Source organism: Amborella trichopoda, chromosome 12, assembly GCF_054954075.1.
Source record: "Amborella trichopoda isolate Santa Cruz 75 chromosome 12, AtrichopodaSantaCruz75HAP2 v2.0, whole genome shotgun sequence".
Classification (NCBI taxonomy): domain Eukaryota; kingdom Viridiplantae; phylum Streptophyta; class Magnoliopsida; order Amborellales; family Amborellaceae; genus Amborella; species Amborella trichopoda.
The window spans coordinates 15,187,807-15,214,865 of record NC_142347.1 but is presented as its reverse complement, the minus strand read 5'-3'; the positions used below and the strand labels follow the sequence as shown (position 1 = coordinate 15,214,865).

At 37.8% G+C, this 27,059-nt stretch overlaps 1 protein-coding gene across 1 annotated transcript; it reads right to left on the bottom strand.

Moving 5' to 3' along the window:
• Positions 1 to 10,442: 10,442 nt before the first annotated feature.
• Positions 10,443 to 26,779, bottom strand: LOC18424651 (FRIGIDA-like protein 3). Its single transcript, XM_020661707.2, has 6 exons — positions 26,689 to 26,779; positions 26,377 to 26,411; positions 17,761 to 17,831; positions 12,932 to 14,002; positions 11,211 to 11,383; positions 10,443 to 11,134 (listed from the first exon to the last, which is right to left on the bottom strand). Exons 4-6 carry the CDS (start codon positions 13,968 to 13,970, stop codon positions 10,610 to 10,612), a joined length of 1,737 nt encoding a protein of 578 aa, XP_020517366.1. The 5' UTR covers positions 13,971 to 14,002; positions 17,761 to 17,831; positions 26,377 to 26,411; positions 26,689 to 26,779; the 3' UTR covers positions 10,443 to 10,609.
• Between the last annotated feature and the right edge of the window lie 280 nt (positions 26,780 to 27,059).

Genomic DNA, 27,059 nt, shown 5'->3' with positions numbered 1-27,059 from the left:
CTAATTTTTACTTCTCTAAAAAACGCGGCTATTTTTGTCGATGTCGTTTGCCGGTAAATTTTATACTGCGTCAAATGGTATCAGAGCGTAGTCAATTCTTGTGAATTGTGGTGTTTGTCGATTGGCCTCATGTCTCATGGATAAGATCTATAGCCGGACATCGGGACTCAATCCATCCAGCAAGAATGAAACATTCGAGCTCTCCAAGAGATGGAGAACAAAAGTTTGAGAAGACAAGCAAAAGAGCTGATCCTACGCTTGGCGCAAAAACTAGCTTTGACACACTATGATGACGGTAATTAGTCAGTTACTATTTTCGAGAACCCATTCCATGACAATGCTCTACGTCGGGAGCCTCATCATCAAGAGAAATTTCTTATGAATACTTGGGGTAAGATTCCGGTTACTAGTCTCCCTTGCCTTAAGGTGTCCCTCAAACGATATATTAAGTTATTTGATTCTTTCTGACTCTTGAAGCAGACGGACTTGCTTTGATCTATTTCCTCATGGCCAGGAAATTGATCTACCTAAGTTTGATGAATAACCAATTGAAGATAAAGAACGTGCAGTTTTGGATAGTCAATTGTAATCATCGTTAGTTTTGGATCTTCAATTGCAATCATCATTCTTGGATGTCACAGGTTACCCCATCTTTGATAAAGTTCCTCTTTTTTATAAAGAACAAGATGAAATGAAAGAAATTATCCTTGAGGCTACAAGGATATCTAATTTTCTTATCGATGAAGAGGTGGAAACTCAAGATGTTGACTTCAACCCAGAGGATATCAAGCCTTTGGAGATGCATAACAAAGAAACACAAACATACGTGATGTTTCATCGATATTAGGAAATCAATGTGGTTGAAAAACCAACTTACAACGACCCTTTCCTCGAGGGTTTCACAATTTCAATGCACCATCGTTGTGTCTTGATCAATGCAATAACTTACAGGTCAAAGGATTGTTTTTTCAATATTGAGGTTGAAGAAGGCAGTAGGATATTACAAATTTCATCTTAGTGCACTTTAAAACTCGATGACGTTTTTCTCCAACCAAGAGAGAATGATGTAGATTAAAATATGGTTTCTACAATTTTTATTTTTATTTTTAGATATGTAGGTAGAGTTTTTATTTTTTTATTAGAGTTAATTTTTTAGAAATAGGATTAGTATGAGTTTGTAGTTTAGTTTGATAAAGTCAATCTTTGTAGGAAAGTGTGTTTTTTTAGAAGTACACATTTATTTTTTTTAGAAAGTCTTGTATTTTATTTTTCTAAGTCAATCTAGAGGTTTGCTTCCTAAGTGGTTATATTTCTTTAGAGTCGATTGTAGTAAATCTTGGAGCAAATCTTTGGATTACATGTTATTTAGAGTTAACTTCCTAAGACTAACGTGGGTATGTGTTAGTGTGTGAGAGTAACAGATAAAAGGTGTAATTTATTCATTGGTAAGATAAGTATTTTAGTTATCAATAGTAGGGTATTAATTTGTAGTTTCCTTTTTTTAACTAATCGAAAAAACTGTATAAAAACCAAAGTCCCCCAAGACAACCACTTCAAGACCTCCACCACCCCAAACCTCGAAAGGACCATACCGTAACAACCAAGCCACTTGACAAGAGTCTGGAACCCTACAAGATAGCCTTAAGTGACCCCCAGGGCAAGAAAAGATCCGAAATAAGAAGTCTGAAATTAAGAACTACTAGTTTAAGAGCAACTACGTGACAAGTAGCGTTTACACTAATAACCTAACCAAAGAAAGTCTTAGTGGCATTGAGGAGGCGGTTGCTCAGGCCACCAAAATCACACTCCAAGAGCTTCCTCGGGATGAGGGCATTGATAAATGATCATTGAAAGCAAGCACTCTGGCAACCTCGTCAACACTATTATCAATAATGGCACTTCCTAATTGATCAAATGAACGGCCAATCGCCTGATATTGGGATACGCAAACTGAACACAAGATTTGTCATCAATGCATGTGACGAAAGAGGCAACCTTGTCAACACTACGCACAGTACGCCACTTCAAGATGGGTCGCATTAACTGCAAATCACCTGACGTTGAAATGTGGGAACTGAACTGAAGATTTTACCATCATTAACTGTAACGAGTTTAACACTACCGTCCACACCGTTGCCTCCGACAACGGCTTTTGATTGGCCGAATCAACCACCCAAAGCCAAGTTCCTAGACAGAAAGATGGTGGTAGGATACGATCATCATTACTTTTGTCTTGTCGATAGGGCCAGCTACATCAACTACAGTGCAATGGCATCACGCCTAGGATTACACATTGAAGAATTTCTTAATGTGGCCAACAAGGGTGTCATTTGCATTACGCCCCCAACATGCCACTGCCTAAAATCACAGTCATTGTAAGATCAAGGGTGGCATGTTACGCAACCTGTAATGATAATAGGGCAACAAGACTACCATTGTCGTTGATGGCATTATAACCATCAACAATTTCATTGAACAGCCTAAATTTAATCCCAGGCTTCAACGGTGATTAAGAATAACACTTGTTTATATATATGGAGCCGAACCCCCAACTTTGGAAGACAGAAGAACAGAATAATACATCCATACCCCTATTGCACTAGACCGAGACCCAGCTATACCCGAATCAAAACCTAACCCACTAAAACCCATGATTATGGCCCGGTATCACCAAACTGCAACCCTCGAATTTCCTCAATTCACTTGCATCAACTATTTGTGTTCACCTCACTCGAATATACCCTGAAGGATGGGGAAAAGTTGTATGTTAATTCATTCTGAACCACCACCAGCTCAAGGCACCGGGCCTAGGGGCCTAGCCTCATGTACGTTTTTTTTTTTTTTTTTTTTTTTTGTATCCGTTCTCGGCTCTATTTCTAAAAACTCATTGAAATCTTCCCCATTTCGACCCTGAATTCAAAATTCTGCCTAGACTTGAGATTCAATAGTACCAAGAGCCGACTTTGTCGAGCATTCCAACGGAAGGTCTTGTGGTCTGGCTCTCACCCGAATCGCAATTTGATGGGACCCATTTCTCTATCTATCCCTTTTGATGAGTTTATGCCCGACACCAAGGTGGGGACCGCTGGTCAGACCTCAATGTTGTCTAGATTGGGGACCTAATGTGGGATCTAGCCCAAGATCGCTCTCTTGAAAAAACCGCGCGCCCACGTGCGTTGCGTGTACGGCGTGTATGCGTATAGGAACCAACAAGGAGAGAGATTTTAGTGACAAGACCAATCCCGGTTGGGGTCGTGGACATGCCCAAGCTCTTGCGAGCCCTCTTAGATCATAAGAGAAAGCCCCCTGATCTTCTCGGCATAGTTTGGACCTCACTCCCTTTCCACCCACCCACTGCACTTGTGTCTTACGCTTCCTCAGTATGTAACATGGGGGTTGAGGACCCTTGGTTCGCCCTTCTTATGGTTTGGGTAATAGGCTTAGGCAGGCTAAGCTCTGGTTTTAGGTAGGGGTAGGAGAGGATAGAGGACAGAAGAAATAGAAGTAATAGAGGGTAAGAAGGAAAAGATAGAAAACTACCCAATGATCTTGCAGCCTTCCAGCGTTGCCTCCCCTAGGAGGCTATTCCTGCAATCTAAAGAAAGGTACCAAACCTAAGCCTAATATCACAGAGGTACGGTGAAAAGAAACAGACGTCTTAGGCACTCAAGAACCCTAATGCATGGAGTAGATGTATAAAAAAGGGCGAGGAATAAAAGATTGAAAAAAAAGAGGAGAAGAGAACCGCTCCATAATCCTGCAGCTTTCCGGCGTTACCTCCCCCAGGAGGTTATTCTGATTATCTCAAGAAAGTACTAGGCCTAAGCTTAATATCTTGGAGGGACGACGAAAAGGAACGGACTTCTTGGGCACTCGAGAGCCTCAAAGTCGACCTAATGCATGAGCCTCCTTAAAGAGTGGTAACGAAAATAGAAGAAGAGGAGAAAAAGAGAGAAGAGATGAGAAGTAAAGGGAGAAGAAGAGAGAATAAGAAGAAGAGAATGAAAGAGAGAGGTGGAAGAAAAGAGTAAGAGTAATAGGTAAGAGAGAAGTGGAAAGATATGAGAGAGAAAATTGGGAGAGTGAGAGAAAGAGAAAGAGAGAGATAGAGAGAGGTGAGGCAGCCCAGCTGCCTCCCTCTTGGAGAGACAAAGAAAGAAAAGTGGGGGCGCCCCAGTTGCCTCCCTCTAAGCGGCCCAACTACCTGGCTCTTAGGGGAGAGAGAGAGCACTGGGCGACTCAACCACCTGGGCTCTCAAGGGAAGGAGAGAGAGTGAGAGAGAGAGAAAAAAAAGGGGGGGCTGCAGCCTCCCTCTTGAAAGGGGGAGAGAGAAGAAGAAGAAAGAAAATGTAACTAAGTACCTAGCAAGTGAATCGGTGGCTAGGTTTACTCCCCAATAGTCCTTTGAATGCTCTTTGAAAGAGGCTAGGGTCTTGGGGTGAAGGGTTAAGGTATAGGTTTAGGTGTGGGTGAACCTAAGTGGGCTAGGGTGTATAGTGTATAGGCTAAGGGGTGTAGGGTTTGAGATAAGTAAAGACTATGGTCTATGATAAAGGTTGGTGGTCTTAGGTGTATGGAAGGGTTAAGTGTATATGTTATGCTGTATAGGTTGTGGTGTACGGGTTGGGGTGTATAGGTTAGGGTGCATGGGTGTAAGGTGTATAGAGTAGGGAGTATAGAGTTTGGAAAGTGTGGTGGGTACGGGAGTGGAAAATCCAAGGGCAACTCTCAAAAATGACAATTATTCTCTCTCCTTTCTCTTTGGTTCAAGCTCAAGCTCAAAATTGCTCAATATGCTCTTAATTAAACTTAAATCAAGAACTTTTACGAATGGGAAGCCCTTGGACTTATATAGAGTCATCCACAAAATATGGGTGGATGCTCAAATGTTAACCTAATTGACGTAAAATACAATTAAAATTAATTAAAACTATATTTCGTTTTTATACAGAAATAACTATTTTGCCCCTCTATATTTTTATGGAAATGACAAGACCATCTTTCAAAAGGGGCCTATTGCCTTCCTTATGGTTCGGGCCCAGATTTTGTGCTTTCCGGTGACATTCCAAGCGATGCTATGTCATAAAAATATTGGTCTTTTCGAGATGATCGATTTGATATACACTTTGAAGCCTGAATCAAACTTTTGATTATGGTTAAAAAATCTGGCCAAAACTCATGAACTTGAAATCTTTGATCTTCGATCTACGATCGTACACGTTTTGTTGCATTTTTTGTCATCTTTATTATCACTAATCAGAGGGGAAGTCGTTGTGATCATTTTGCAACAAAAACCCTCTAGAGGTCTCTACAACATAGTTGTAGCTATGGTGCACTACGGTCATACTTGTAGTTTCGGCCGAGAACTGATTTTGTACCTATTTCTTCTATTTGCGCCCAAATTGGACGAAACTTGGAGGTCATCCTTAGAACATCATAAGAAGCTCATGTACTTGATTTGGGGTTGAAAGGACATTGTTATCAAGGCTTTTCAAATTTAGGCTTATTGGTGTGCGGGCTTCCATAATCTATAGGCATGACTCGCACTCACGGGCATGGGTTGCAACAGCTTCCTCTATTATTCGTATTGGGGAATTAGTGCGTCAAAAGTACGCACTAACAGGTTACCCTATTGAACGTCACTCTTCGAGAGGAACGAGAAATGTGACATTCGGAACAAAATCGCCCAAGTTCATCTTTCAAATAATTACCAAGGCATTCTTTTTCGCCCAACATTTTATTCCACATAGTTATCAGCAGTCATGCCCCTTGGAAGAGGCTGGCTCACGACTAGCCTTTTATTGACTTGTATTTTTTGTTCCAACAAGTAGGGGCCTTCTTTGAGGCTTTCTTCCCTATCTATTAGAATCCAAATTTATCTGGCAGTTGGGGGATTTGCTTAAGGGCTTCCTTCCCAATCCGTCTAGACTTCAAGGAGGGCTACTGGGTGGGGGCCTTCTTTGGGGCTTTCTCCCCAATTACACCAAGCCTTCAATTTTGGTCTATTGGTGGGGGCCTTCTTTGGGGCTTCCTTCCCACTTCAGCACGCATTTTTTTGGTTAGACAGTCGAGGGCCCTTAATGGGCATATGAGCTGCTATACTGTGACTCGAACTGATTGGCAGGAGGGGGGCTCTTTGGGGCTTGAACCCCAATCTACTGGGCTTAGTCGGGGGGCCTGGTATCAGCCGGCTTTTTATTCAGCCATGACCTCGAAAGTCTAAGCCTTTCAGCAACTGGGAACCTTATTAAGGCCATACTTCGTGGTCACGCCCGCCTGAAACCATTTTTACTCATGATGATCTTTATCGGATTTGCATCATGCTTGGTTTTTCCTTTTGGCTTTTTTATCCATAGCTTCGTGGTTATGCCCGCCTTTGTTTTTCTTTCATTTTTGTACTAAATGCATTATGAAATGCATGATGGGGAATGGGGAATGGGGAAGCTCCCTTATTGGTGATAGGGATGAAAGAGTAGGTTGAATCAATGGGATAGGGACCAGGCGGAGTCTTTGATGGAGGAGCAAGAGATGTGGCTGGGGTTAGTGTGGGTGGGTGTTGTAAGCTTCAACTTTATAAGCGCTCCCACTCCAGACATATTGGCACTCAAGTGAAGCGTGGTATTTGAGGCTCATTTTGGGGAGAGCGCTCCCTCGTGGTTTTGAATGATGCTCATTGGTGAGGATGTCAAGTCAATCCGTAGTGAAGTGCTCCATCTGAGTGGCCATCCAAAAATTTGAATGGTGCATGTGATGGGGACTCACAGCGGATTGAATTGGTTTAGATGAGAGTGCCCCATTCATGGTCTTGAATGGTGCTCTATAAGTAACAAAAATTGTCGAGTAAACGGAGGTGGAATGGTCAAGTGGAGGCGACCGTTCAATGGGTTCGTGCCTGAGGTGAGGAGATGGTGTGACTCGACCGAGGAATGGGGGTTTGCTTGATGAGATGGAGACTCACTGGTGGAGTGGCAGACTTATGAGAGTTGCAACTCAACCGGGGAGTGAAGGTAGATATCGATAATCGAATAGAAATTGTAGTATGTTAGTAAAATATAATTAATTTTGGAAAATAATTATTAAAAATACAAATTACATTAGAAGATATGAAAAATGTGAAAACTTAATAATATTTACTTACATTTATTAGAAATTATATTATTTACCATAAATATAATTATAATAACCAAAAAATTAATACAAATTATTTTATTAATACTTATATAATGGAAATTATAATATATTATCAAAATCTTATTTATATATAAACAAATATTTGAAAATTCAAATTATAGATAGCTAATTCAAAAATAAAAATCAAAAAATAAAATTAAAACTTTTTACATTTTTTATATTTTCCAGTTTTATTTTTCAAAATAATGTTTACTTATAAGTAATAATAACTTCAATTATATTGGTAAATAATATAATTTAAATTGAAATAAAAATAAAAAACAAATAATTGGAAATAAGATTTATTTAAGAGTAATATTTAGTTAGAATTGCATAACAAGTGACACCTATCAAAAAGTCGTTCTATTAAATCTAATAGGGATTGTATACAATGAGACCATTTACCTTTTATACAAGGTGATCACAATCATTTACAACCATTTGATGTAAAATTTGATAGTTTGAATGTGTCACAAAGTTTGAGAAATTTCTTTTAAAGTTTGAGATTGAAAATAATTCTCGATTCTTTAAAGTCAACTTCACGAATCATGATTTGCCATGCTGCTCTATCAATGGTCATACCCTCAGTGAGGCTATAAGTCCCTACATATTTTCTCACTACTTCGAACGATGTTCTTTTGGGCCTACCCCTTGCTATTTTTTGGCCTTCCACTTGAACTAACTTGCACTTTCTATCAAGTGTTGTACGGGGTCTGCGCTGCACATGGCCAGCCTACCTAAGTCTACTTTCTCTCTTATTTATCACCTATTGGACTTTTTCTCTTCTTTATCACCTATTGGACCATACTTAAGCTCTCATGAATGTATTCATTTTGAACTCTATCCCTTATTATGTTGTTATTCATACATCTCAATATCCTCATCTCAGCTATATCGTTCTATGGTATATTGTTTTTTAACTAGCCAATATTCCGTTCTATAAATAAAGCTGGTCTCACAGATGTCCTATAGAACTTGTCTTTCAACTTCATTAATATGCGGCCCTCACATAAAAAGCACTAGTTGCATATCTTCACTCCACCCACCCTACTCTAATTTTATGTATGACATCTTCATCAATATCTCTATTTCTTGAATTATTGACCCAAGATACTGAAAGTATGCTTGTTTTGGTATTTTTTAGCTATTAATTTTAACTACTTCCTCGTCTCTACCCCTAATTTTAAAATCTTTAGATTTTAGAGCATCCTTCCAAAATTCTAACTTTATATTAATATCACTTCGAGTCTCATCAATCAAGACCATATCATATGGTGCACTGCAGTACTTCATCTTGTTTTCATTAACTTCCCAAAGGAAAATATGAACTTGCTAGTTGTCTATCAATAAGGCAAAAAGATATTCTACTCCCTCTAGAGTAGAATGTTCATTTACTCCCTCGGGTAAAACTTCATTTAAATTTAATTTTAGGACTTCAAATTTTGGGGATGTAACTTTTTCAACCTAAAGATTAATCTCAATAAAAAAATTCCTTAATCGTATGCTCTCTGCACTTAAAAAAATAATGTATCGAGATTGTATAGTGACCATCCAATGGTTAAATGGTGAGATCTAAGTGTTAAAAAATTCAAGTTTCAAAACAAAAAAAAAAAAAAAGTAGAATAATCATCTAATAATTTTTAAGTGGTTTCCAAAATTTGATATTGATACTCATCGCAAGCAGGTCTTTAGACAAAAGGAGTAGAAACAAAATATGCTGCCAATGGAGCATAGTACATGCACACATCAATGAAAGAGATATGATGTTTATAAAAAGGGTCTGGTTTGCACAACCTTAATCAAAGTAGAGCGCACCTCCAAATTTTATTAAAAGATGTAATTTTTTAGTGCCGGAAATTTATTAGGATGGACCGAAAATCTGTTTTCATATCAAATTATAAAGAATTAAACTCCAGAAATAGTTCAAATCAAGTAGATCGATAAATACATAAAAGCTCTTGAAAATAGACGGTCCAAATAACATGTTGCAAGATGCACCATTTTTTGAGCTCAAGATCTTTCGTTTTGCAAGATGCCCTATTTTTAGACCCAAAATCATTTTCCTTTTGTATCGATACATTTCGATGTCGAGATGCTCATTTCAATGGATTTTTCACATGCACCTTAATTCTACAATTTAAGATTGCGACCTTCAAGGAAAAGGATTTCGTAAGGTTGCAACCTTAAACAATCCAATTAAAGCACGCCTCTCAATTTTATAATAAATGCAATTTTTTTGTGAAACATTCTTAAGATGGATGAAAATCTATTTTCATATCTACTTATAACATTTTAAACTCTAAAAATGATTTCAATCAAATAGTTCATAAACACATGAGAACCTTAAAATTGGACTATCCAAATAATATGTTACAATACAAACTATTTTCTCAAACTCCTTTTTTCTTTTCAATTCATACATCTCGATGTCGAGATGATCAAGTAAAAAGTTTTCCATCATCAAAACCTTTTATGATGGCTTTTTGAGGTACACCTTTAATTCTATATTATAATGTTACAACCTTATATAAACTATCTCCTTTAAAAAATACATTATGGGCTAATATTATTACTCCAGAAAAATATTTCATTGGCTCCAGGAGGGGCCAGCGACATTGCTTCTCTCAAACGTATTAGGGGGCGTTATTAGCCATTTGTTACACTAAGAATTTTCCACCCATGTACTGATTCTCCCTGATGAAAAATCCCATGGAAAAGCATTTCAAAAGGAAATCTCAAAAACAGTTCATTTCGTGGGTAGTAAATATCTATCCTTTCAAGAACCCCCAAAACTTTCTTCTTCCTTTTTTTTTTTTTGTTGAAAAGAACAGGTCAAACATTAGGCGACAAGTGATGAGGATAAACCAGATACTCTTAGAATATCCATCTCAAACCAGATACTCATAGAATATCCATCTCAAATTAACTTACTAAATTATGACAGATAAGTGATGATGCTTAGTTACTTTACAATATTCAAATCAGGATCTCACTTTGGCAGAATTTATAAAAGTATAATTTTATTTTTTTAGTAATGAAATAAGAATATACAAAATAATTTTCCATTTGAAGAATGTGCACCACACGTTTTACCTGCTTGAAAATAAGGCAGAACAGCTATTTTTTGCTGAGTAAGAGCAATTGAAATTGCAGTTCAAAAAGCCTTGCAATTAGAGGTATTTAAACCTCCACCTAGAAGATCTTGATCACCCAACACAATCTAAAAAAATGTCATGCAGATGGATTCAGTAAAAGATTGCCAGCTGACAGCTGAAGAAAGAAGAAAACTCTTCATTGGCATATTACAAATTCCTAGAGGCACATTCTCAGAAGGATATCTCATAACTTCTAAAGGTATCAGACTACAGTCAATTCTATAGTAACTACTTCTGCCATCAAAATATGAAACACCAGAATGCATAAAATTGCAGACTCGTTCTACATATAAGAAGATGGGTGGTATGAAGATTGTGGTGCAGTAGCATAGTAGACACCGTAGTTAGATGGAGGATTGTATGAAGCAGCAGAACCGGTTCCATCTGGGTTGATGTAGGCTTGTTGAAGGCTCGGTTGTGTATAGAGTACTTGAGTAGGTCTCTCATAACCGCTATGCATGGATGAGTAATTGTAGGTGGCTGCATTGGAAGGATAAGAGTATGGGTCTGCATTGGAAGGATAGGAGTATGGGTCTGCCCCTCCCCTGTAAAGCCCCCTATCATCCAAAGCAGTGGGCTGCCTCTCCACAGCCACATGAGATGGTTGACGGACACTACCAATTGCTTTAGCCCTCTTTGGTTGGGGCTTTGAGGATTCTCCAGTCCTTTTCTTTTGGGCTTTAGCCTTCTCCAGGTTGTTAACCCGCTTTTGAAGTTGTTCGAGAGGATACTGTTCCTCAAGCTTGTGCTCTTCGATACACCTGATGACAGCTCTCAACGCAACAAGCTCCCTCGAATTCGCATCTTTCTGATGAAGAAACATGATTAGACAGAGGAAACTAAGGCAACAAGTGGTGTAACTCTCTCATGACATGGAAACACACCTGAGAAGAAGCTGCGCTAGCATTCCCATTATTCCCCTGGGGATCTTTCTTAGCATCCTTCAAGTATGATTTTAGCAATGGTACAGGAGGGAATCGTTCAGTGAGATTGAAGGCTTGCGCAAAATTGACTGCCTCAATCTGCTTCTTACTGATTATTAATGATTCAATTAGACCTGGAGAAACAGCAATTGTGCAGAATCAGGAATTAACCGTCGAGTCAAAACTACCTATGCTATTCCGATTAACTGTCACTGCATCCAAGTCTGATCCATATATAATAAACCATGCTATGATCTGAAAAATGCAAAAAGTGATTTTATCCAGCTCCAAAGAAGAGATCATCCTAACTAGGATTAGAGAAGCAAGGGAGAAAAGAACCTAAAAGCTATGTAACAAAGAGACAGACGTGTGCCCCTATCAAACAGACATGCTGTGTCTGACATGGCTACTCATAAAGACATGATACATCCATACAATGCATACATGCCTATATAATTATTTTATAAATTTATTATTATGTAAATTTACTTAGTAGATCTTTGCTATTCAAACTTAACTTTAACAAATTAGGGGCAATTAGAAGAGATCATCCTAACCAGGATTAGAGAAGCAAGGCAGAAAAGAACCTAAAAGATATGTAACAAGGAGACCGACATGTGCGCCCCTATCAAACAGACATGCTGTCCGACATGGCTGCTCATAAAGTGGCCTGTTGAACATGACATATCCATACAATGCATACATGCCTATATAATTATTTTATAAATTTACTTAGTGGATTTTTACTATTCAAATTTAAACTTTAACAAATTACGGGAAATTACACATACCCCACTACTAAAAAATCCTGTATACAAGACCCCCACTAAAATTTTTCTCACCCCAATTCTCTTGGCACTGTTTTCCTTTACATCTACCTCCCCAAGTGAAATTTTTAGGCAAACTGCAACAAAATTCCCTCCATGGTCAAACATGGTGAAAACAAAGCGTCGATTCATTTGTGCTTACCTAAGGTCAGTTCGCCATTGCCAAACCGACTTTGATTAATTTTATTTTACTTGAGGTAAACCCAACTTTGTTTCAAATTATTTCCTATTTATTTATTTTTTCAACCCAAGTTTTGTTCAGCGGTTGAGTGCTGAACTGACTTTGCTGCCTTTTTTTCTTTCTTCACTTGACGTGGTTTTGCCCAAATGCCAAACCATCCTGGGTTAATTTCCCATTGTTTTATGCAAAGCCATGTTGACAATCAAAAGCATTTTTGGTACAAGTCCTCTAAATTTTCAATTAGGGAAGCAGATGCAAAGAAAAACAATAAGAGAGTGTATGGTGTTAAACTTAGCAGGCGGTCCTATTTTGTACGATCTTCTACATAGCATTGTATATGTAATTTTCCCCATGCATTTCCAGACCATATAGAGACGTGTCCAATGGTGTGTAAGGCCATTTACGTGATGGACACACGCATCCAAATGTTGGAAACTGTCCAGTATTTGGGTGCATTTTATTTGGACATAAATGTAATATCTGACTTGTCAAGAGACGTGTCATATGAAATTTATTTTCGATTGAAACACACGACCGACATGCCTGAGATATTAGTCGGACACGCACTCGTGTTAGACATTCCGAAACATGAGAGACACATGTGTCGTAAGATAGCCCAAAAGAGATACAGAGGAGCCTAGAGGATCCTCATGGCCATTCAACAGAATACCAACCTGGCATTTTGTATGCGAGTCCAAGGGAACGGCAGAGTTCAGGTGTGTGCCTGCGGCGAGAGACAGCAAGCACGAGCTTGCAGAGCTCATCTCCATCAAACTCTGTGGCAATACTAAATGTACTAAGAAGCTGAAGAAACGCCTGTGCTTCCAATGAGTTTCCATTGTCAGCATCAGCGTCAAAATTGGTCAGTTTAGGCCTCCATTCATCAGCAACAGCCATGGCTTTCTTCTTGTGTTCAGAGGTGATCACTGGGAGATCACCACTCGATTCATTGCCACCAAAAACAGGGGCCACAGATTGCATCAAAAGAATACAAGCTCGACGCTGGCCCTGAAGGGCTGCATCCTTTTTGTCCCCTGGTTGGGCAGTTTGATCTTGGGGGTAAAAGCCCTCCAAAGAATCCAGCACCAATTGGGCTGGATCAAATGCATCTTTAATTGCAACAGGCAATTCCTCACGTATTTGAGCAAGAACTTTGCGGTTCTCTGCTATAAATTTCAGAAGCCCTTTTGCATCCATTTGTTCGCAAAATTGCTTCAGTTCGGGACGTGGCTTTATCTCAGAAGCCACAGTATTGGCAGGAGCACCAGATTTACCAGAGGTGTTCTCATTGATACAGATGGGTGCATTTGACTGAACATTTTTAGAGTTCTTTACCTTGCTTTCTTGTTCATCCATGGCTTCTTCTGGCCCTTCAAATAATGCTTTGACCTTTTCACGTGCCTCCTCGATGGCAGCAACAGCAGCATTTCTCTTCTCCTGAACACGCTCCCAAAATACCTCCTCTTTAGCAGTAACTTCTGCTTCTCGTTTGGCTAGAATTTCACAATTCTCAGATGCCCTGGCCTCGTACAGCTTCTCTTTCTCTTCTAACTCCTCATATTTCTTCTTTAAAGCACTCTCTAGGCTGGAGAAATGTTGTTCCAGATCTTTCCAGTCCACTGAAGAGTTTGTAGTAGTGTTTCTGTGGAATTCCAGTTCAGAGAATGCCTTGCGAAGCTCCTCCATCAATGAGGCATTAGACTCAGAGCCCATAACAGCTAATTTTGTATTAGCCTTGGTTGACACTGCAAGGAAAGTTGGGTTTGTGATACTTTACAAATAAAATGCTAGCGAACTCAGGGTTAGGCATTCCATATATGACAAGAATAACATAGCCAAAATATAATACAGAGAAATAAGCACAAGAAAACTATACAATGCTGTTGTACAATACATGGTATGCTATGGGAACATCTATTATCCCCTCCCCATGGTAGATGATGGGAGGTAAACTGTACATGGAATATTGATCATTGAGCACTGTGTCAATCAACCTAGCGGAAGAAAGGGAACTGTGTTAATCTCCACCATCTGTTATATAGAACAGATGGTGCCCCAGGGTGTAACATATAACATACAGCACAGTGCATGTTATATTTTCCCTGGAAGTACAAGCAGCAAATGATTCAAAGCAAGAATTATTTAATCCCATGCAATATACAGAAAGTTGGTAACTAGCTTCAATAATACAAGGGCAGACAATGCAGAAGAGAGAATTTGTAGCCTCCATGATACTTTTGAATGAATAAGTAGATTATCATCATTACTTCAATATTTTAAAACATCCACAACGTATCTCCTCTTTCAAATACAAACACTTTCTGACTCCATTCAATACACGTGACATTTAATTCTCTTTCTATTCTGTGCCAACTAATCTGTATAAGATGCCTCCGACCTCATGTAAACAAGGGTTCCTTCCATAGAAAATTCCATGCCATAGTTATTTTCCAATACCATCCAAAGTGAAAGACTTCCCCAGGATCTCTAATAGAAGCACATTGGCCACACAGCTTCACAATGACTCGCATTTAACTGTTCCTATGGCTAATAGTATGCCACTAGAATCAAGTATCATTAGGCCTGAATATTTTAGATTTGAATGGCTGTCTGTTGTACAAGAATCATAGAACATCATTTTGAGTTGGCTACCTGAGAACTGCTCTATAAGATAACTTCAGTTTCTGCATAATGAAATGAGAAAAAGAGATCCACATAAACTTTACAGCTCTAAGCAAGTTTAACTGGGTGTAGTCCTGAAACATAAAAGCGTAATGCATAACCTTGTAAGAAACTAGTAATGTAAAGCTTTGTAAAAGGGAATAAGAAATGCATAGACAACCTCTTTGTTATTTTTTCTTTTCTTCTTTTTTTTTTTTTTGGTTGGGTTGAATGTTAAACTTCGGATCTGATGATAATCCAACGCTAGACATCACACGACCACCTCTGCCTAGAGCCCGTTCTTGTTTCATAAAAAACCTATTGCTGGTGAGATCTTCATAAGTTGGGTTTTCTTCCTGTGACTTATTGGTATGGATCGCTTACAAGCAACTTTTAGGCTCCATATTTGACTCCCTTACAACAGCTTGTTCAAGCATTTCCAAAGTCATAAAAACAAGTCAAGGTTAATGACATGAAATATCAAATCAACCAGGCTGTAGTCATCACAAATATCTGCCTCAGCACTCTTTTTGATAATTATGGACTCCAGCACTTGCTATCAAACATTTCCCCATATCAGCTTCAAGCTAAAGTAGTTTTTGTTGTCACATTCATGGTATATGTAACAGTTTTTGTTGTCACATTCATGGTATATGCAAATCTCGTTACGTGTTCAATTTGATGTTTTTACGTATGCCTCTATGTATTTCTTTCCTTATTACTAACCAAAAGCTATAAGAAACCTTGAAGAGTAGGTCAAGAATAAATCCAACATCACTAAGAAGAAAAACTTTCTATAAGTCAGCACATACGGAAAGTAATACATGACAGGCTATCCCTAGCAACCCAAGCTAAATAAACGGCTGGGAAAGCACAAGACAAATGGCAGTTATACAAAATTGTCACACATTAGAAAAGAATGCAAACATAAGAAGTGCAAATAAAGTATGATAGCCTAAAGCTCTTAAGAAAGTCTAACTCTGACAAATAGGCATATAATTGCTCAAGCTGACTAACTTAGGGTAATAAGCAAAGATTATGGTAAGTCGATGACAGGACTAAGTCAATAAGCAAGTTTGCAAGGTGGCAAGGAGCACTCCGAGCTCCACAACGATAACACACACATGTATGTGTATGCACATATTAGGTATGCAAGTATATTTAAGTATTTGTTAATACTGTGCATGTATGGAAGTGCTTATGAATGTGTATATTTCATACCAGCTAGTCTGACCAATAGGACCAGGATAGGATCCAAAACCAATCCGGTTCTCCTCTAGAACCAAGCATCAGAAAAAATTTTAAAAAAAAAACAAAGGAAAGAAAAAAGGAAACCAGTGATTGACCAATCAAACTGTTGCGACAAGAGGTTTGACTAGTTCTCTATTAACTAGCCTGCTCTAAAGAAGTTCCAAGATTTTTTTCATTTTCTTGAAATGGTTGAAGTTCCTTGATCTTTGCAAACCAGCTGACAATTTTCATTCTTTTTATCTCTGCCATTTTGGGAAGGTTTCCAACATTGTTAATTATAATTTTTGAAAGTTTTACTCGTGTGTTATGTTCTTGAACTCCTAACATATTGTGGGGTTACAAGTTGTTTGTTACATTAAGTATTACTGGGGTTTTTTCTGTAATTCAATTTGAGGGCAACCACTCAACTTGAATCATTTGTATGTAAAATCATTCAAGTTATCTCGCAACTAGAGTAGTCGTGTGTTTATCAAAAAAATAAGGTGTGTGCATGAGTGTTTGCGTGTGTCCATGCCTATATTGATAACCAACTGAAGTAGTTGTATATTGATGGTGGCCAGAAACAAAATTCCCTGTAATACCATTTCAATAAAATGATTCATTGCAATTAAGATTTTAGAGTGAACCTTATTTTCCGTACGTCTCATCTCTGCTATATAGACTCATAATGGAAATTGTTTGACTCATAATGGAAATTGTTTGACTTTCAAAAAAATTGAATCCCAGGAGATTGACAAGAGCAAATGCAAACACACATAGTTTTCCAAAACTAAGGATAAATATAATCATTTTTCTCGAATTAAGTGTATAAGTTTTACAAGTTTTTATAAGAACCTGATAGTTTGTATTTGAAAGTGGGATAATGCTAAGAAGACATTTTTGAGGCCCAAACATATGTTGTTGAGAAGAGACGGAGAAACGGATCTGAAAATTTGTGTAGTTGCATGTGAGAAATAATTATTAAAAAGCGGGGCTTGTTTTACTTGGGATCAATGTTAAATAAGGCGGAGGCGGGCGGTCAGTCGGCTGGGCCGCCTAGGCTATAAGGCGACCACCTAGGCGGGCACCAGACCGAAAAAAAGGTGATTTTTTCTTTTTTAAAATTTGGATCCCCTCCCCCCATTTTATGATATATAAAATTGTTTGTTTTATTATTTAATAAGTAAGTTTTGTATGTAATATATTCTTAAGTGGCTGGAAGCACAGATCAAACCTAAACATTTACAACTTTAGATTGTAAATGAAATAATTATAACTCAAAATGAACATTACAAAAATTAAAATGAATTTAAATATCGCAAATCACAAGTCACTCACAAGCAAATATTCAACTAACAAATAAAATAATTATGCTTTATGAATCATGCATCAAGAAAACACATTGCACATACAATTATTTAATAAGCAATTAAGAATTAAGCAATTATTAAACCAACTAATAAAATAATAATCCAAGATTCCAAATAAACAATAACATATCAAATATATATCACAAAGTAAAAAAGAAAAATACAAATAGCAAAAAATAACATCATTAGACATTAAGGGAAAAAAATACAAAACCTAATGAAAACTATTGAAATATACCAACCTTCTTGAAGTGGACTCGATTTCGGGCCAAACCAAATTTTTTGGAATCCCAAAGCTCCTCTTTTACAACCCCTATAAGCCTCAAAAAGATTGGGGTGAATATCATTTAATATCGTGACCATTTGAGGATTTCGAAAAAAAAATTGATCTCTTAAAAAATCTTCAAATCTAGTTTTTTTCAAGTTATTTGTCTCTCTGAAGTTCACTAAATTTGTTTTGGGGGGCAAGAATGACCCCCCAAACCCTTATCCCCCCTTTAAGGGGGTAAAATGTCCTTTTTTGCCCCACCCAAAAAAACTTTTCTGCCAAAGCCCTTTATGCCAATTGACCGCCTAATCAGCCGCCCGACCGCCTAGTTCTGACGCCTAATTAGTCCCCGCCTTAAGAACGCCTAGTAATTTTTTTTAAATAGCCACCAAGGTGAACTTTTTGAACACTGCTCGGGATGAAAATGAACGGATGGTTAGTTGCTTCCCTCAGCAATAAATTGAAGGATTGAAATAATACCAAAACTTTATGTTGTAGCATATAAAGTCTAAAGAGCCATTTCATGGGAAGATGTAGTGACCTTGCTTCTTGAACCTTGGGTTGTTTCTCCATAAAAGTTCATGTATAATAAATTGTTCCTTTAGTAGGATTTTTTAAATTCCACTAGGAAGTTTAAAAAGTCGACTTTAGTCCTTAGAAACCGTATTACATTTTTTCCAATTTCCTGAATTGTGCTCAAAATTTTCAAATTTATAATTGTAAGTCATGCAAAAAGGGAAGTAAACTTAAAGGCAGACTATTGGATATTCCAAAAAAAAAAAAGGATTATGCACCACCACTAATTTCATGTAGCTGCCTCCACCTTTTTTAATGTGTTTTACCCCTTTTTAATCAGAAACTATCACTTGGCAAAAAAACAAGAGCAGAAGTTCAAGAATATAAGATTCACCAGTAGCACGGAAAAACTACTTGATGAGTACCCTTATGAATACAAAGTGCAAAAGAAACGCTGAGAACTACACGTGAACACAACTTGACAATCATATGTATAAATCTCAAAAGGAAATATCAATGCGAATAATTGACTTTTTACAGTGTTATTTTTACTTCTAGAAGTTTTTGCAGGGGTTACAGCAGATATTGAAGAAATATCTAGAAATATATGACAGGTAGCCAATAAGGAGGTTGCTTCTGTTATGCAGTTAAGGAGTTTGATTCTGCTAGGCTGATAGGAGAGTAGGCCTTACATTTTAGTAGATTTTAGACTAAATAAATTACTTAACACAATTAGGGGAATGTGAAATGAAAAAAAAATCATAAGGCGTATTCCATGGTAGTTGAGGTAGAAAATCTATATAAATGCACATGGACTATCTAACAAATATATAAACAAGAAACAGAGACTACTAGCCACGGAAGGAAACAAAAAATGAAAACACCAAAGAGTTGGATAAGCTTTATATCTAGCTGAAGACGAAAAGTTGCAGAAAGGCATGACAATTCATTTAGGGATGAACAGATAGATCCTCCAAGAGAAAACTTCAAATGGTCGCTGCTTTGATCGAGCTAGGTATGTGCATACCATTAAGTAGTGACTTCTGTTAGATAGCAAACTGCATCCTATTAACGATAGCAAAACTGACTAACTTAATCTGTTAACGAATTGTATTCTTGGTTTGACCTGCCCAGGTCACAAGAATTGTCCTACTATCAAAGACAGACATGGACGAGGTGTTGTTCATGAGGTGCGCAACTTAATGACATTACCTATTTGTATGCAACTCAACAACTACATAAGCAGTCACTGTTTATTCAGGTAACATATTATTTTTAATAAGTAACCATTATTAAAAAAGAACCTTAAAACGGACTAAATGAAAACAACCATCAGAATGTTGCCAAAATGGAAAGTCAATGTTAATTTATTTTGTAACCTTTTTCCTCTCTACCCTCATGAGTTAAGGAAGATATGTCATCTCCAAAAGTTGGAGGACTAAAAACATACCGACAGAGGAGTATAATGATATGCAGTTTGACCAAAGTGGCTTTATGTTTGAGGTGGCCTCTCAATATTGAGGATAATGAAATTTAAAAGGAGGGATTGCCAATCACCACTTGGGCAATTAAAAGGGAAGTTAGAAATAAATGTCAAACCATGTTGACTTGTATCAACAGATATCCAATTGAAAGATTTGCATGTTTCTATTCTTCTAGGAGAGTCGATATGTCGAGGTATGAGGCAGTCTTTAGTACACAAGTAGTATGAGGTGGTCTTTAGTACACAAGTAACAAATCTAGACATTGAAGATGTTTTGTATGTTTCCATTTGCCAAAGCAATTTTTTTAACTAATTTTGGAGCTAGTTAAGAGCCCTACTTTAAGAGCCAGACAAAAAGAAGCATGGTGACCCATAAGGCCCCTCAGCCCTTCATGTAACATAAAGGCATACTTTAACCAGTGATGTGCACTGAAAATTGGCCAACTCAACTCTGGACTAACTGTCTTACCAAATAATATCACAATGATGAAAATCAAAAGTCTTGTGGCAACATCTTTTTAAATTACTCTGTCTTGCAGCATTTTTTTAACCTAGTTCAGATTATTCAGGAAATCTGTTAATATATCTACAGCTTTCTTCTCCTATTTCTAGTGGGGTTAACATTAGATCCAATCTTAGATGCACAGTCAGCATTTCATTTTCGGTTTGCTCAGCCGAACATGAACCAATGCCCCAGTTCAATGAAATTCACACCCCTTCGTCTTGTTGGAATAGTCATTACTTACACTAGCTGTAAAAAAATGAGAATGAAACCAATCAGGTAGATAGTCAAGTTATACGAGAAATACAAACGTTTACCCCTTTCCTAATGCTCCACATTAACAATTTGTTTATATTTCTCATTTGAAATTATTCTCATTTGATCGTTTATTCTTTCTTTTGATGAGGTTAACTTTACTATATGAATCACTGTTTTAAAAAACGGTCCGCCCAGCTCCTAGGCACCCTAGGGCGCACGCCTAGGCCTGAGTATCCCTCCCTAGTCGCCAGTACCTAAGCACCCACCGAGGCGGCCCAACACCCAGTTCTGGGCGGGCGCCCCCTTTTATGTCTTTAAACTAGGCCCTATCGGCATTTTATGTAATTTGGATCCCCAAATTTGATTTAAAGAGTATTGGAGGGTGTTTTAAACGTCCCAAAGTTCAAAAAAACAAAAAAAAAAATCTATAAGCCCTAACCTACAATTGATTATACTTATATATGTGAATCGGATACAATTTCTGAGGTTTGATGAAGCATCCAAAAGCTTATCTTTTCTTATTGAAATTCTTTTAGGGTGCTAGTGTTGGTATTGTAAGGCTTTTGAGCTCGATTGACATCAAAACATCGAAGAGTAGAGACCAGGCAAAAAGGTGAGTTTATAATCTGTATATGAGAGTATGTTTTTGGATTTGAGATGTCTTCTACGGGATCTATTAGGAGCAGGAATCCAGGAAGGCACTATTGTGTTAACCCAGATAAAAATAACAAAACCAAATTATGTGCAGTTTTTGTGGACATGTTTCTAATGCCGGCGTACATAGATTCAAGAAACATCTTGCTGGTAAAGGTGCTGTTGCCCCATGTAAAAAGGTTCCCTAACTTGTAAAGGAAGAGATTGTAACTACATAGAAGCTGAAAAAAATAAAAGATTAATAAAGGGAAAGGACATGGCAGAATTGACAGGGAGGGGATGGGGGGGCAATATTTTTTTATGATGATGACACTGATGAAGATGAAGAAGTGGAAGAGGATGTAGGCTAGGTGGCGGTTTCTCAAAGTTCTAAGAGTAAGAAGGGTTTTGGGTCTAAGAGGCTTCGTACGAAAGGGCCAATTGATATGTTTTTTCCACCTAACCCCGAGATAGTAACTGAGAAAGGGAATTGTAAGAATAAAAAGTAATGACACTTGAAAATAAATTTAAGAAGGAAGACAGAGCCCAGGTAATTCATATATTGCTAAGTGGCTTTACCATATGAGCATTTCTTTCAATATTGCTAGTCCTATCTTAAATAGCTTTTATACAATGTTGGAAGCAGTTGGCCAATTTGGGTCAAAGTTGAAAGGCCCAACTCCATATGAGCTTAGCAGCCACTATTGAAGAAAGTGGTTGAGCACACTAAAGAATATCTCAAGACCCATAAGGAAGGGTTGACTCAATTTGAGGTTTCCAAAATGACCGATTTATGGAGTAATAGGAGTACCATGAATTTGTTTGTAAATTGTCCATCAGTACATTTTTTTGCATTCCATTTATGCTCTTGCTGAGGTTCACAATGCCCATTATATTATTTTTTTTATTGATAAGGGAATTGAGGAGGTTGGGGAGGAGCACGCAATTCAAGTGGTCACAGATAATGCTGCCCCTAATTTAGCTACAGCTCATTTGCTTCGTCAGAAGATGCCTCGCATATTTTGGACCCTTGTGATGCATATTGCATAGATCTTATGCTTGAAGCATTGGTGATATGTCTACTATTAAAGGAACTATTTCTAAGGCTAAGGAGGTTACAATATTCATATATAACCAAACCATTACCCATAGCATGATGCGCAAATTTACAAAGAAGAGGGACCTAGTGAAGCTCGGGGTCACTAAATTTGCAAATGCCTAATTAGTCTTAAGAACTTGTATAAAAGAAGGATCCCATTGAAGACGATGTTTGCTTCAGAGGATTGGAGCAAGTGAAGGTGGTCTAGAGATGCAAGGGAAATAAGGCCCACGATATTATTATTTCTAAATATTCTTGGTGTGGGGCATAGCAGGCGATAACAGTTTTCTACCCTTGGTGAAGATCTTGCACTTGGCTGATATTGAGAAGTCCGCTAGGGGCTTTATGTGTGATGCACTTGAAGGAGCTAAGAAGAAGATTGCAGAGAATTTGGGTAATGATGAGGCCAAGAACAGCTCAATTTGGCAGATTATAGATGACAAGTGGGAAAGGTAACTTCATAGACCATTGCATGCAACGAGGTACCACTTGAAACCCAAGTTCTTTTATGTTGACATCAACATTGAGACAAAAGATAAAATTATGGACAGTTTTAATGAGTGCCTTGAGAGATTAGTTCCCGCTCCAGAAATCCAAGATAAGATATCGACTGAAGAAGACATTTTCTATGATTGTGCTTTGAAGTCATTCGAGAAAGAAGTGGCACTAAGACAGAGGAGAAAATCAACTCCAAGTAATATAGTTTTTTGAAATTTTTCTTTCAAGTTCCTAATAACTAATGTTATATTTTTAATTTCCCAAAATTCTCAATGATAATGTTAAATGCTTAAATTAATCATAAGGGCGCACACAAATTGCAGCCCAATGGTAGAGCTAGCATGCGAGTAGCACTCCAAACTCTCAGAAGATGGCTATTTAGGTCTTGAGTTTGACAAATAGCTCTTCTGGTTGTGAGCAGAATTGGAGTTCATTTGTTATGTTCTTTTCTTGTTTACAAGTTCATTTTTCTACTAATTGATGGGTTAATTAGTAGTAGTACTCATGGACTTTCTCTTATAGGTGCATATAGAGAAGAAATAGGCTTGAGCAAAGGAAGTTCAATGAATTGGTGTTTGTTAGGGAGAATCAGAGGCTCAAGGAAAAGTTTAACCAGCAAAAGAGGGATCCCATTTCTTTGAAAGACAAGGAGAACGCTTCTAAGTGGTTAGTTGAACCCGAGGTACTGAAAAGTTCTTACCCAAGGAGGGTTTGACTTGGGATACGGTTGAGGAGGCTTCGCTTCCAATTTCAGATCCTAAGAGGGCCATTCAAGCAGCAACTGCGATTGATACTTCACACACACATATAGGGTAAGGGAGATAGAGGAGGAGGAAGCAGATTCAGAAGAAACTGAGGAAGAAGAGCAATATGTTGTAGAGGGTGAGGCTTTTGATGACGACAGGTCTTGATTCAGATGAAGATGTAAGTAGTGAAGTTGTTTCTGATTCTGACTGATGATGACTGGAGAAATGAAGATGTCCTCTCTCTGCTTTTGTATTTCATCTTTATTGGGCCATCTTCGGTTTGGATATTTGGATTTTGGAGTTTTTGCCTTTTTGGACTATTGGTTTTATACTTCTGTAAGTTTGTTGAAGAATTGGAGTCCATGTGATTATGGGATATGGAGAGTAGGAGACTAATACAGTAATACACTATGGACTTTTTTAAGTTTTTTTCACTAAATTTTCTATGGTTTGAAGTATAGAACATGTTTATTCTTAACATGCGTCATGTGATATGTTTGTAAGAAAAAAGTTAGTTACAATAAATATAAATGCAAAAAATTACAAAATTAACACAAATATATGCATATGTGCATTTGAACATATATGCATACTAAAGAATTCTCACTATAGGATGCCTGAGGATCTTGGCACCTGCCTAGGAGCTGGGTGCTCGGATTTAACAAAATGTTTAACAAAATGACCTAGAAAGTTAACCTCACCTTCTAAGTGATCTAATCAATAAACCTATGTGAAGGGCCCCATATCTGGCATGCTTAAGTTGTTGGCCTCACGCCAAATGTAATGGGAGGAAGTCTTGAGGAAGGCACTCATTGCAAATATTTGTTCAAAAACCTTGTTGAGTCTCCACAAGCATATGGATATTTTGTTGGCCCATTTTATGGTACTTTTAGAGCCCCTTCAACCTATCGTGAAACGCCTTATGCCCCTCGAGAAGAGAGAGCATCTCAGCCATGGTTGAGATAACAACATCAATGAGCGCTAAGAAGGACCAAACTATGGCTCAATGGCTATTGTTGATACCACATCCACAAGCCCTGCCCTGACACCAAGAGAACACCCATCAAAATTGTGTTTTCATGGTGCCAGGCTCTAAGTCTACCCAGTGGGGTTCTTATTGAGGAACTCCTGTTAGACCTTGCTACTTTATCCCAATTTAACAAGGAATCAAAAGTTCCATACCCCTTTGAAGTCTTCCAGTTGTCACGCCCATTAATTCATTGTTGTCTTGATGTACTCTCGATGGCTCCAAGATCCTTCTTTGGCTTTCTAACCATATGTTCCAAAATAAAGTGAGGGCTGAGGGGAGAAATAGGTCAGGAACGGCCACTGTGTTTTTCCCAAAACCATGCCCTCACAGTCAAAACATTCTAAAACGGTTGCTCCAAATGTATCCAATTGCCATACAGTGAAGAAGGAGATGACCAGCAGATTCTTCTCTCTCCTTGCATAGGATGGATCAATTAGGCATCAAGAAGCCTTGCCTTTGCAGCCAGTCAGCCGTGAGAATCTTCTTATGTATGACCAGCCAACTGAATGGTAGGACCTTTCATAGGATGTTGTGGGGGGAACCATGCCCTCCTCTTGTATCATGGTATCATTATAGATAACTTTGTTAGACGAACATGCTGGGCTCCACAACTTGTTCTTTTCACAATTAGGGAGGAACCGAGGAAGTAAGCATGAACAGAGGACAATCATGCCCCAGGTGTCGAAAACTTGTAATCTCTTATGCAATCAATGTAAACTCATGTAAAAGGTGTTTTGATATGCAGAGAACGGATCAAATGTAATGAAACAGGGTATCTATGTGTCCCTGGAATTTCTAACCCCTAAAATAACATATAAAGCTCCTTTGTGAGTGTGTTTTGTGCAATATAAAGCTCCCTGGAATTATATATGGGACCATGCAAGACAAATAAAAAAGAAAATGCCTACAGAATTTAGAGGATGGGTATATCATTTGTCGTAAAAGGAAGGGAAAGCAGTGGGTGATGGTGGTGCCACTAGTGCCCCTTCGGGATGGTGGTGCCACTAGTGCCCCTTCGGGAAATGCTAAGGATAACAATTCAGCAAAAAAAGTGCCACCAAGTGGGGTTCATTGCTACATTTTTTTTCCCCAATCCTGAAGATGTAATCAAACAAAGGGAATTGAAGGCAAAAAATAAGTGTCGAAAATCTGTAAAAAAAGTAAGATTCCTAGAGAGATAAATAATACACTGCCACATGAATTTGTCATGCAATAAAACCTTCAATGCTAAAAGTTTGTAGTTTTTAGACTATTATTAAAAGCATAGGACAGATCAGGTGGGTGTCGAAGTACCCAAATGGAGAAAACAATAAGAAATTTATAAAAATTAAGAAGAAGAATGGCTAACAATGATAAGTTCTACAAAACAGATAGACAGGAAGAGAGAGTATTATCTAAAATTCATAATGGATTCATCAATTTCAACTAATTAACAACAAAAGTATATCATAATGATTCCTAAAATTGAAAATCAGCCATTAATATCCGAGTTCAACTACCAAACACCTGCTTGCAAAAAAAGCAGCCCAATGCAAACAAATGCGAAGAGTACAAGTTACATAAAAAAGGAAGTGCATAATGAACAAACAAAAAAAGTATCCAAACCCAAAATACAACTACAAGAGTACAAGTTACAGATCAATTTCAACTAATTAACAACAAAAGAATATAATAATGATTCCTCAAATTGAAAATCCGCCATAATATCGAAGTGGTTAATATTCTCAAAAAAAAAAAAAAAGCGAAGGAAGTGTATAATGAAAAAATCAAATTACAAAGGAACATGAGGAAAATATAAAGAGAATAAAAAAGAGATAGCAAGTACCAGGTCCGGTCGTCTGCACCAAGAAAAAGATAACGCTGTTTACATGATAGAAAAAATGAGAACCAAGATCCACCACAGAGGACAAGATACATAAAGATTAGATAGATAGATACACAGAGAGAGGGTAAAAAGACAGAGAGAGGAGCAAAAAGACCGAAAGAAAGGGGCAAAAGACAGAGTGAGAATATAGAGAGTTAGAAACAGAGAGAGGAAGAGATAGAGAGTGAAACTAGACAGAGTAGATGCAGAAAAAGAGGAAACATGATAGAGAGAGTAGATGCAGAAAGAGAGGAAACATGATAGAGAGAGTACCAGGCAGGTGGGAATGGAAGGGAGATGCAGCCCTAAGCGACTTTGATATCGATATGGCCGGGAAGGGAGGGCATTTACACTCCCCTCTGCGGGTACGTTTCGAAGGCCAATCTTTAACAAAATTTTATATTTGTGGCGCCTATACCACGCTCCCTCGGGAGTGTACTGTATATTTACTCCCTTGGGTAAAATACATTAGGTAAATTTTTTTTTTTTTACTTGAAATTTCGGGATGCATCTAAGTTTTGTCTTCGGTAGGTTTGGTTCGCATGAAATTGTTTTTTTAAAATATTTTCACATGAAAAAATTTCTCATGTGGTTAAGTGTAGAAATATTTTCCATACCAATTAGTCTTAGTGTATCTTTTCACG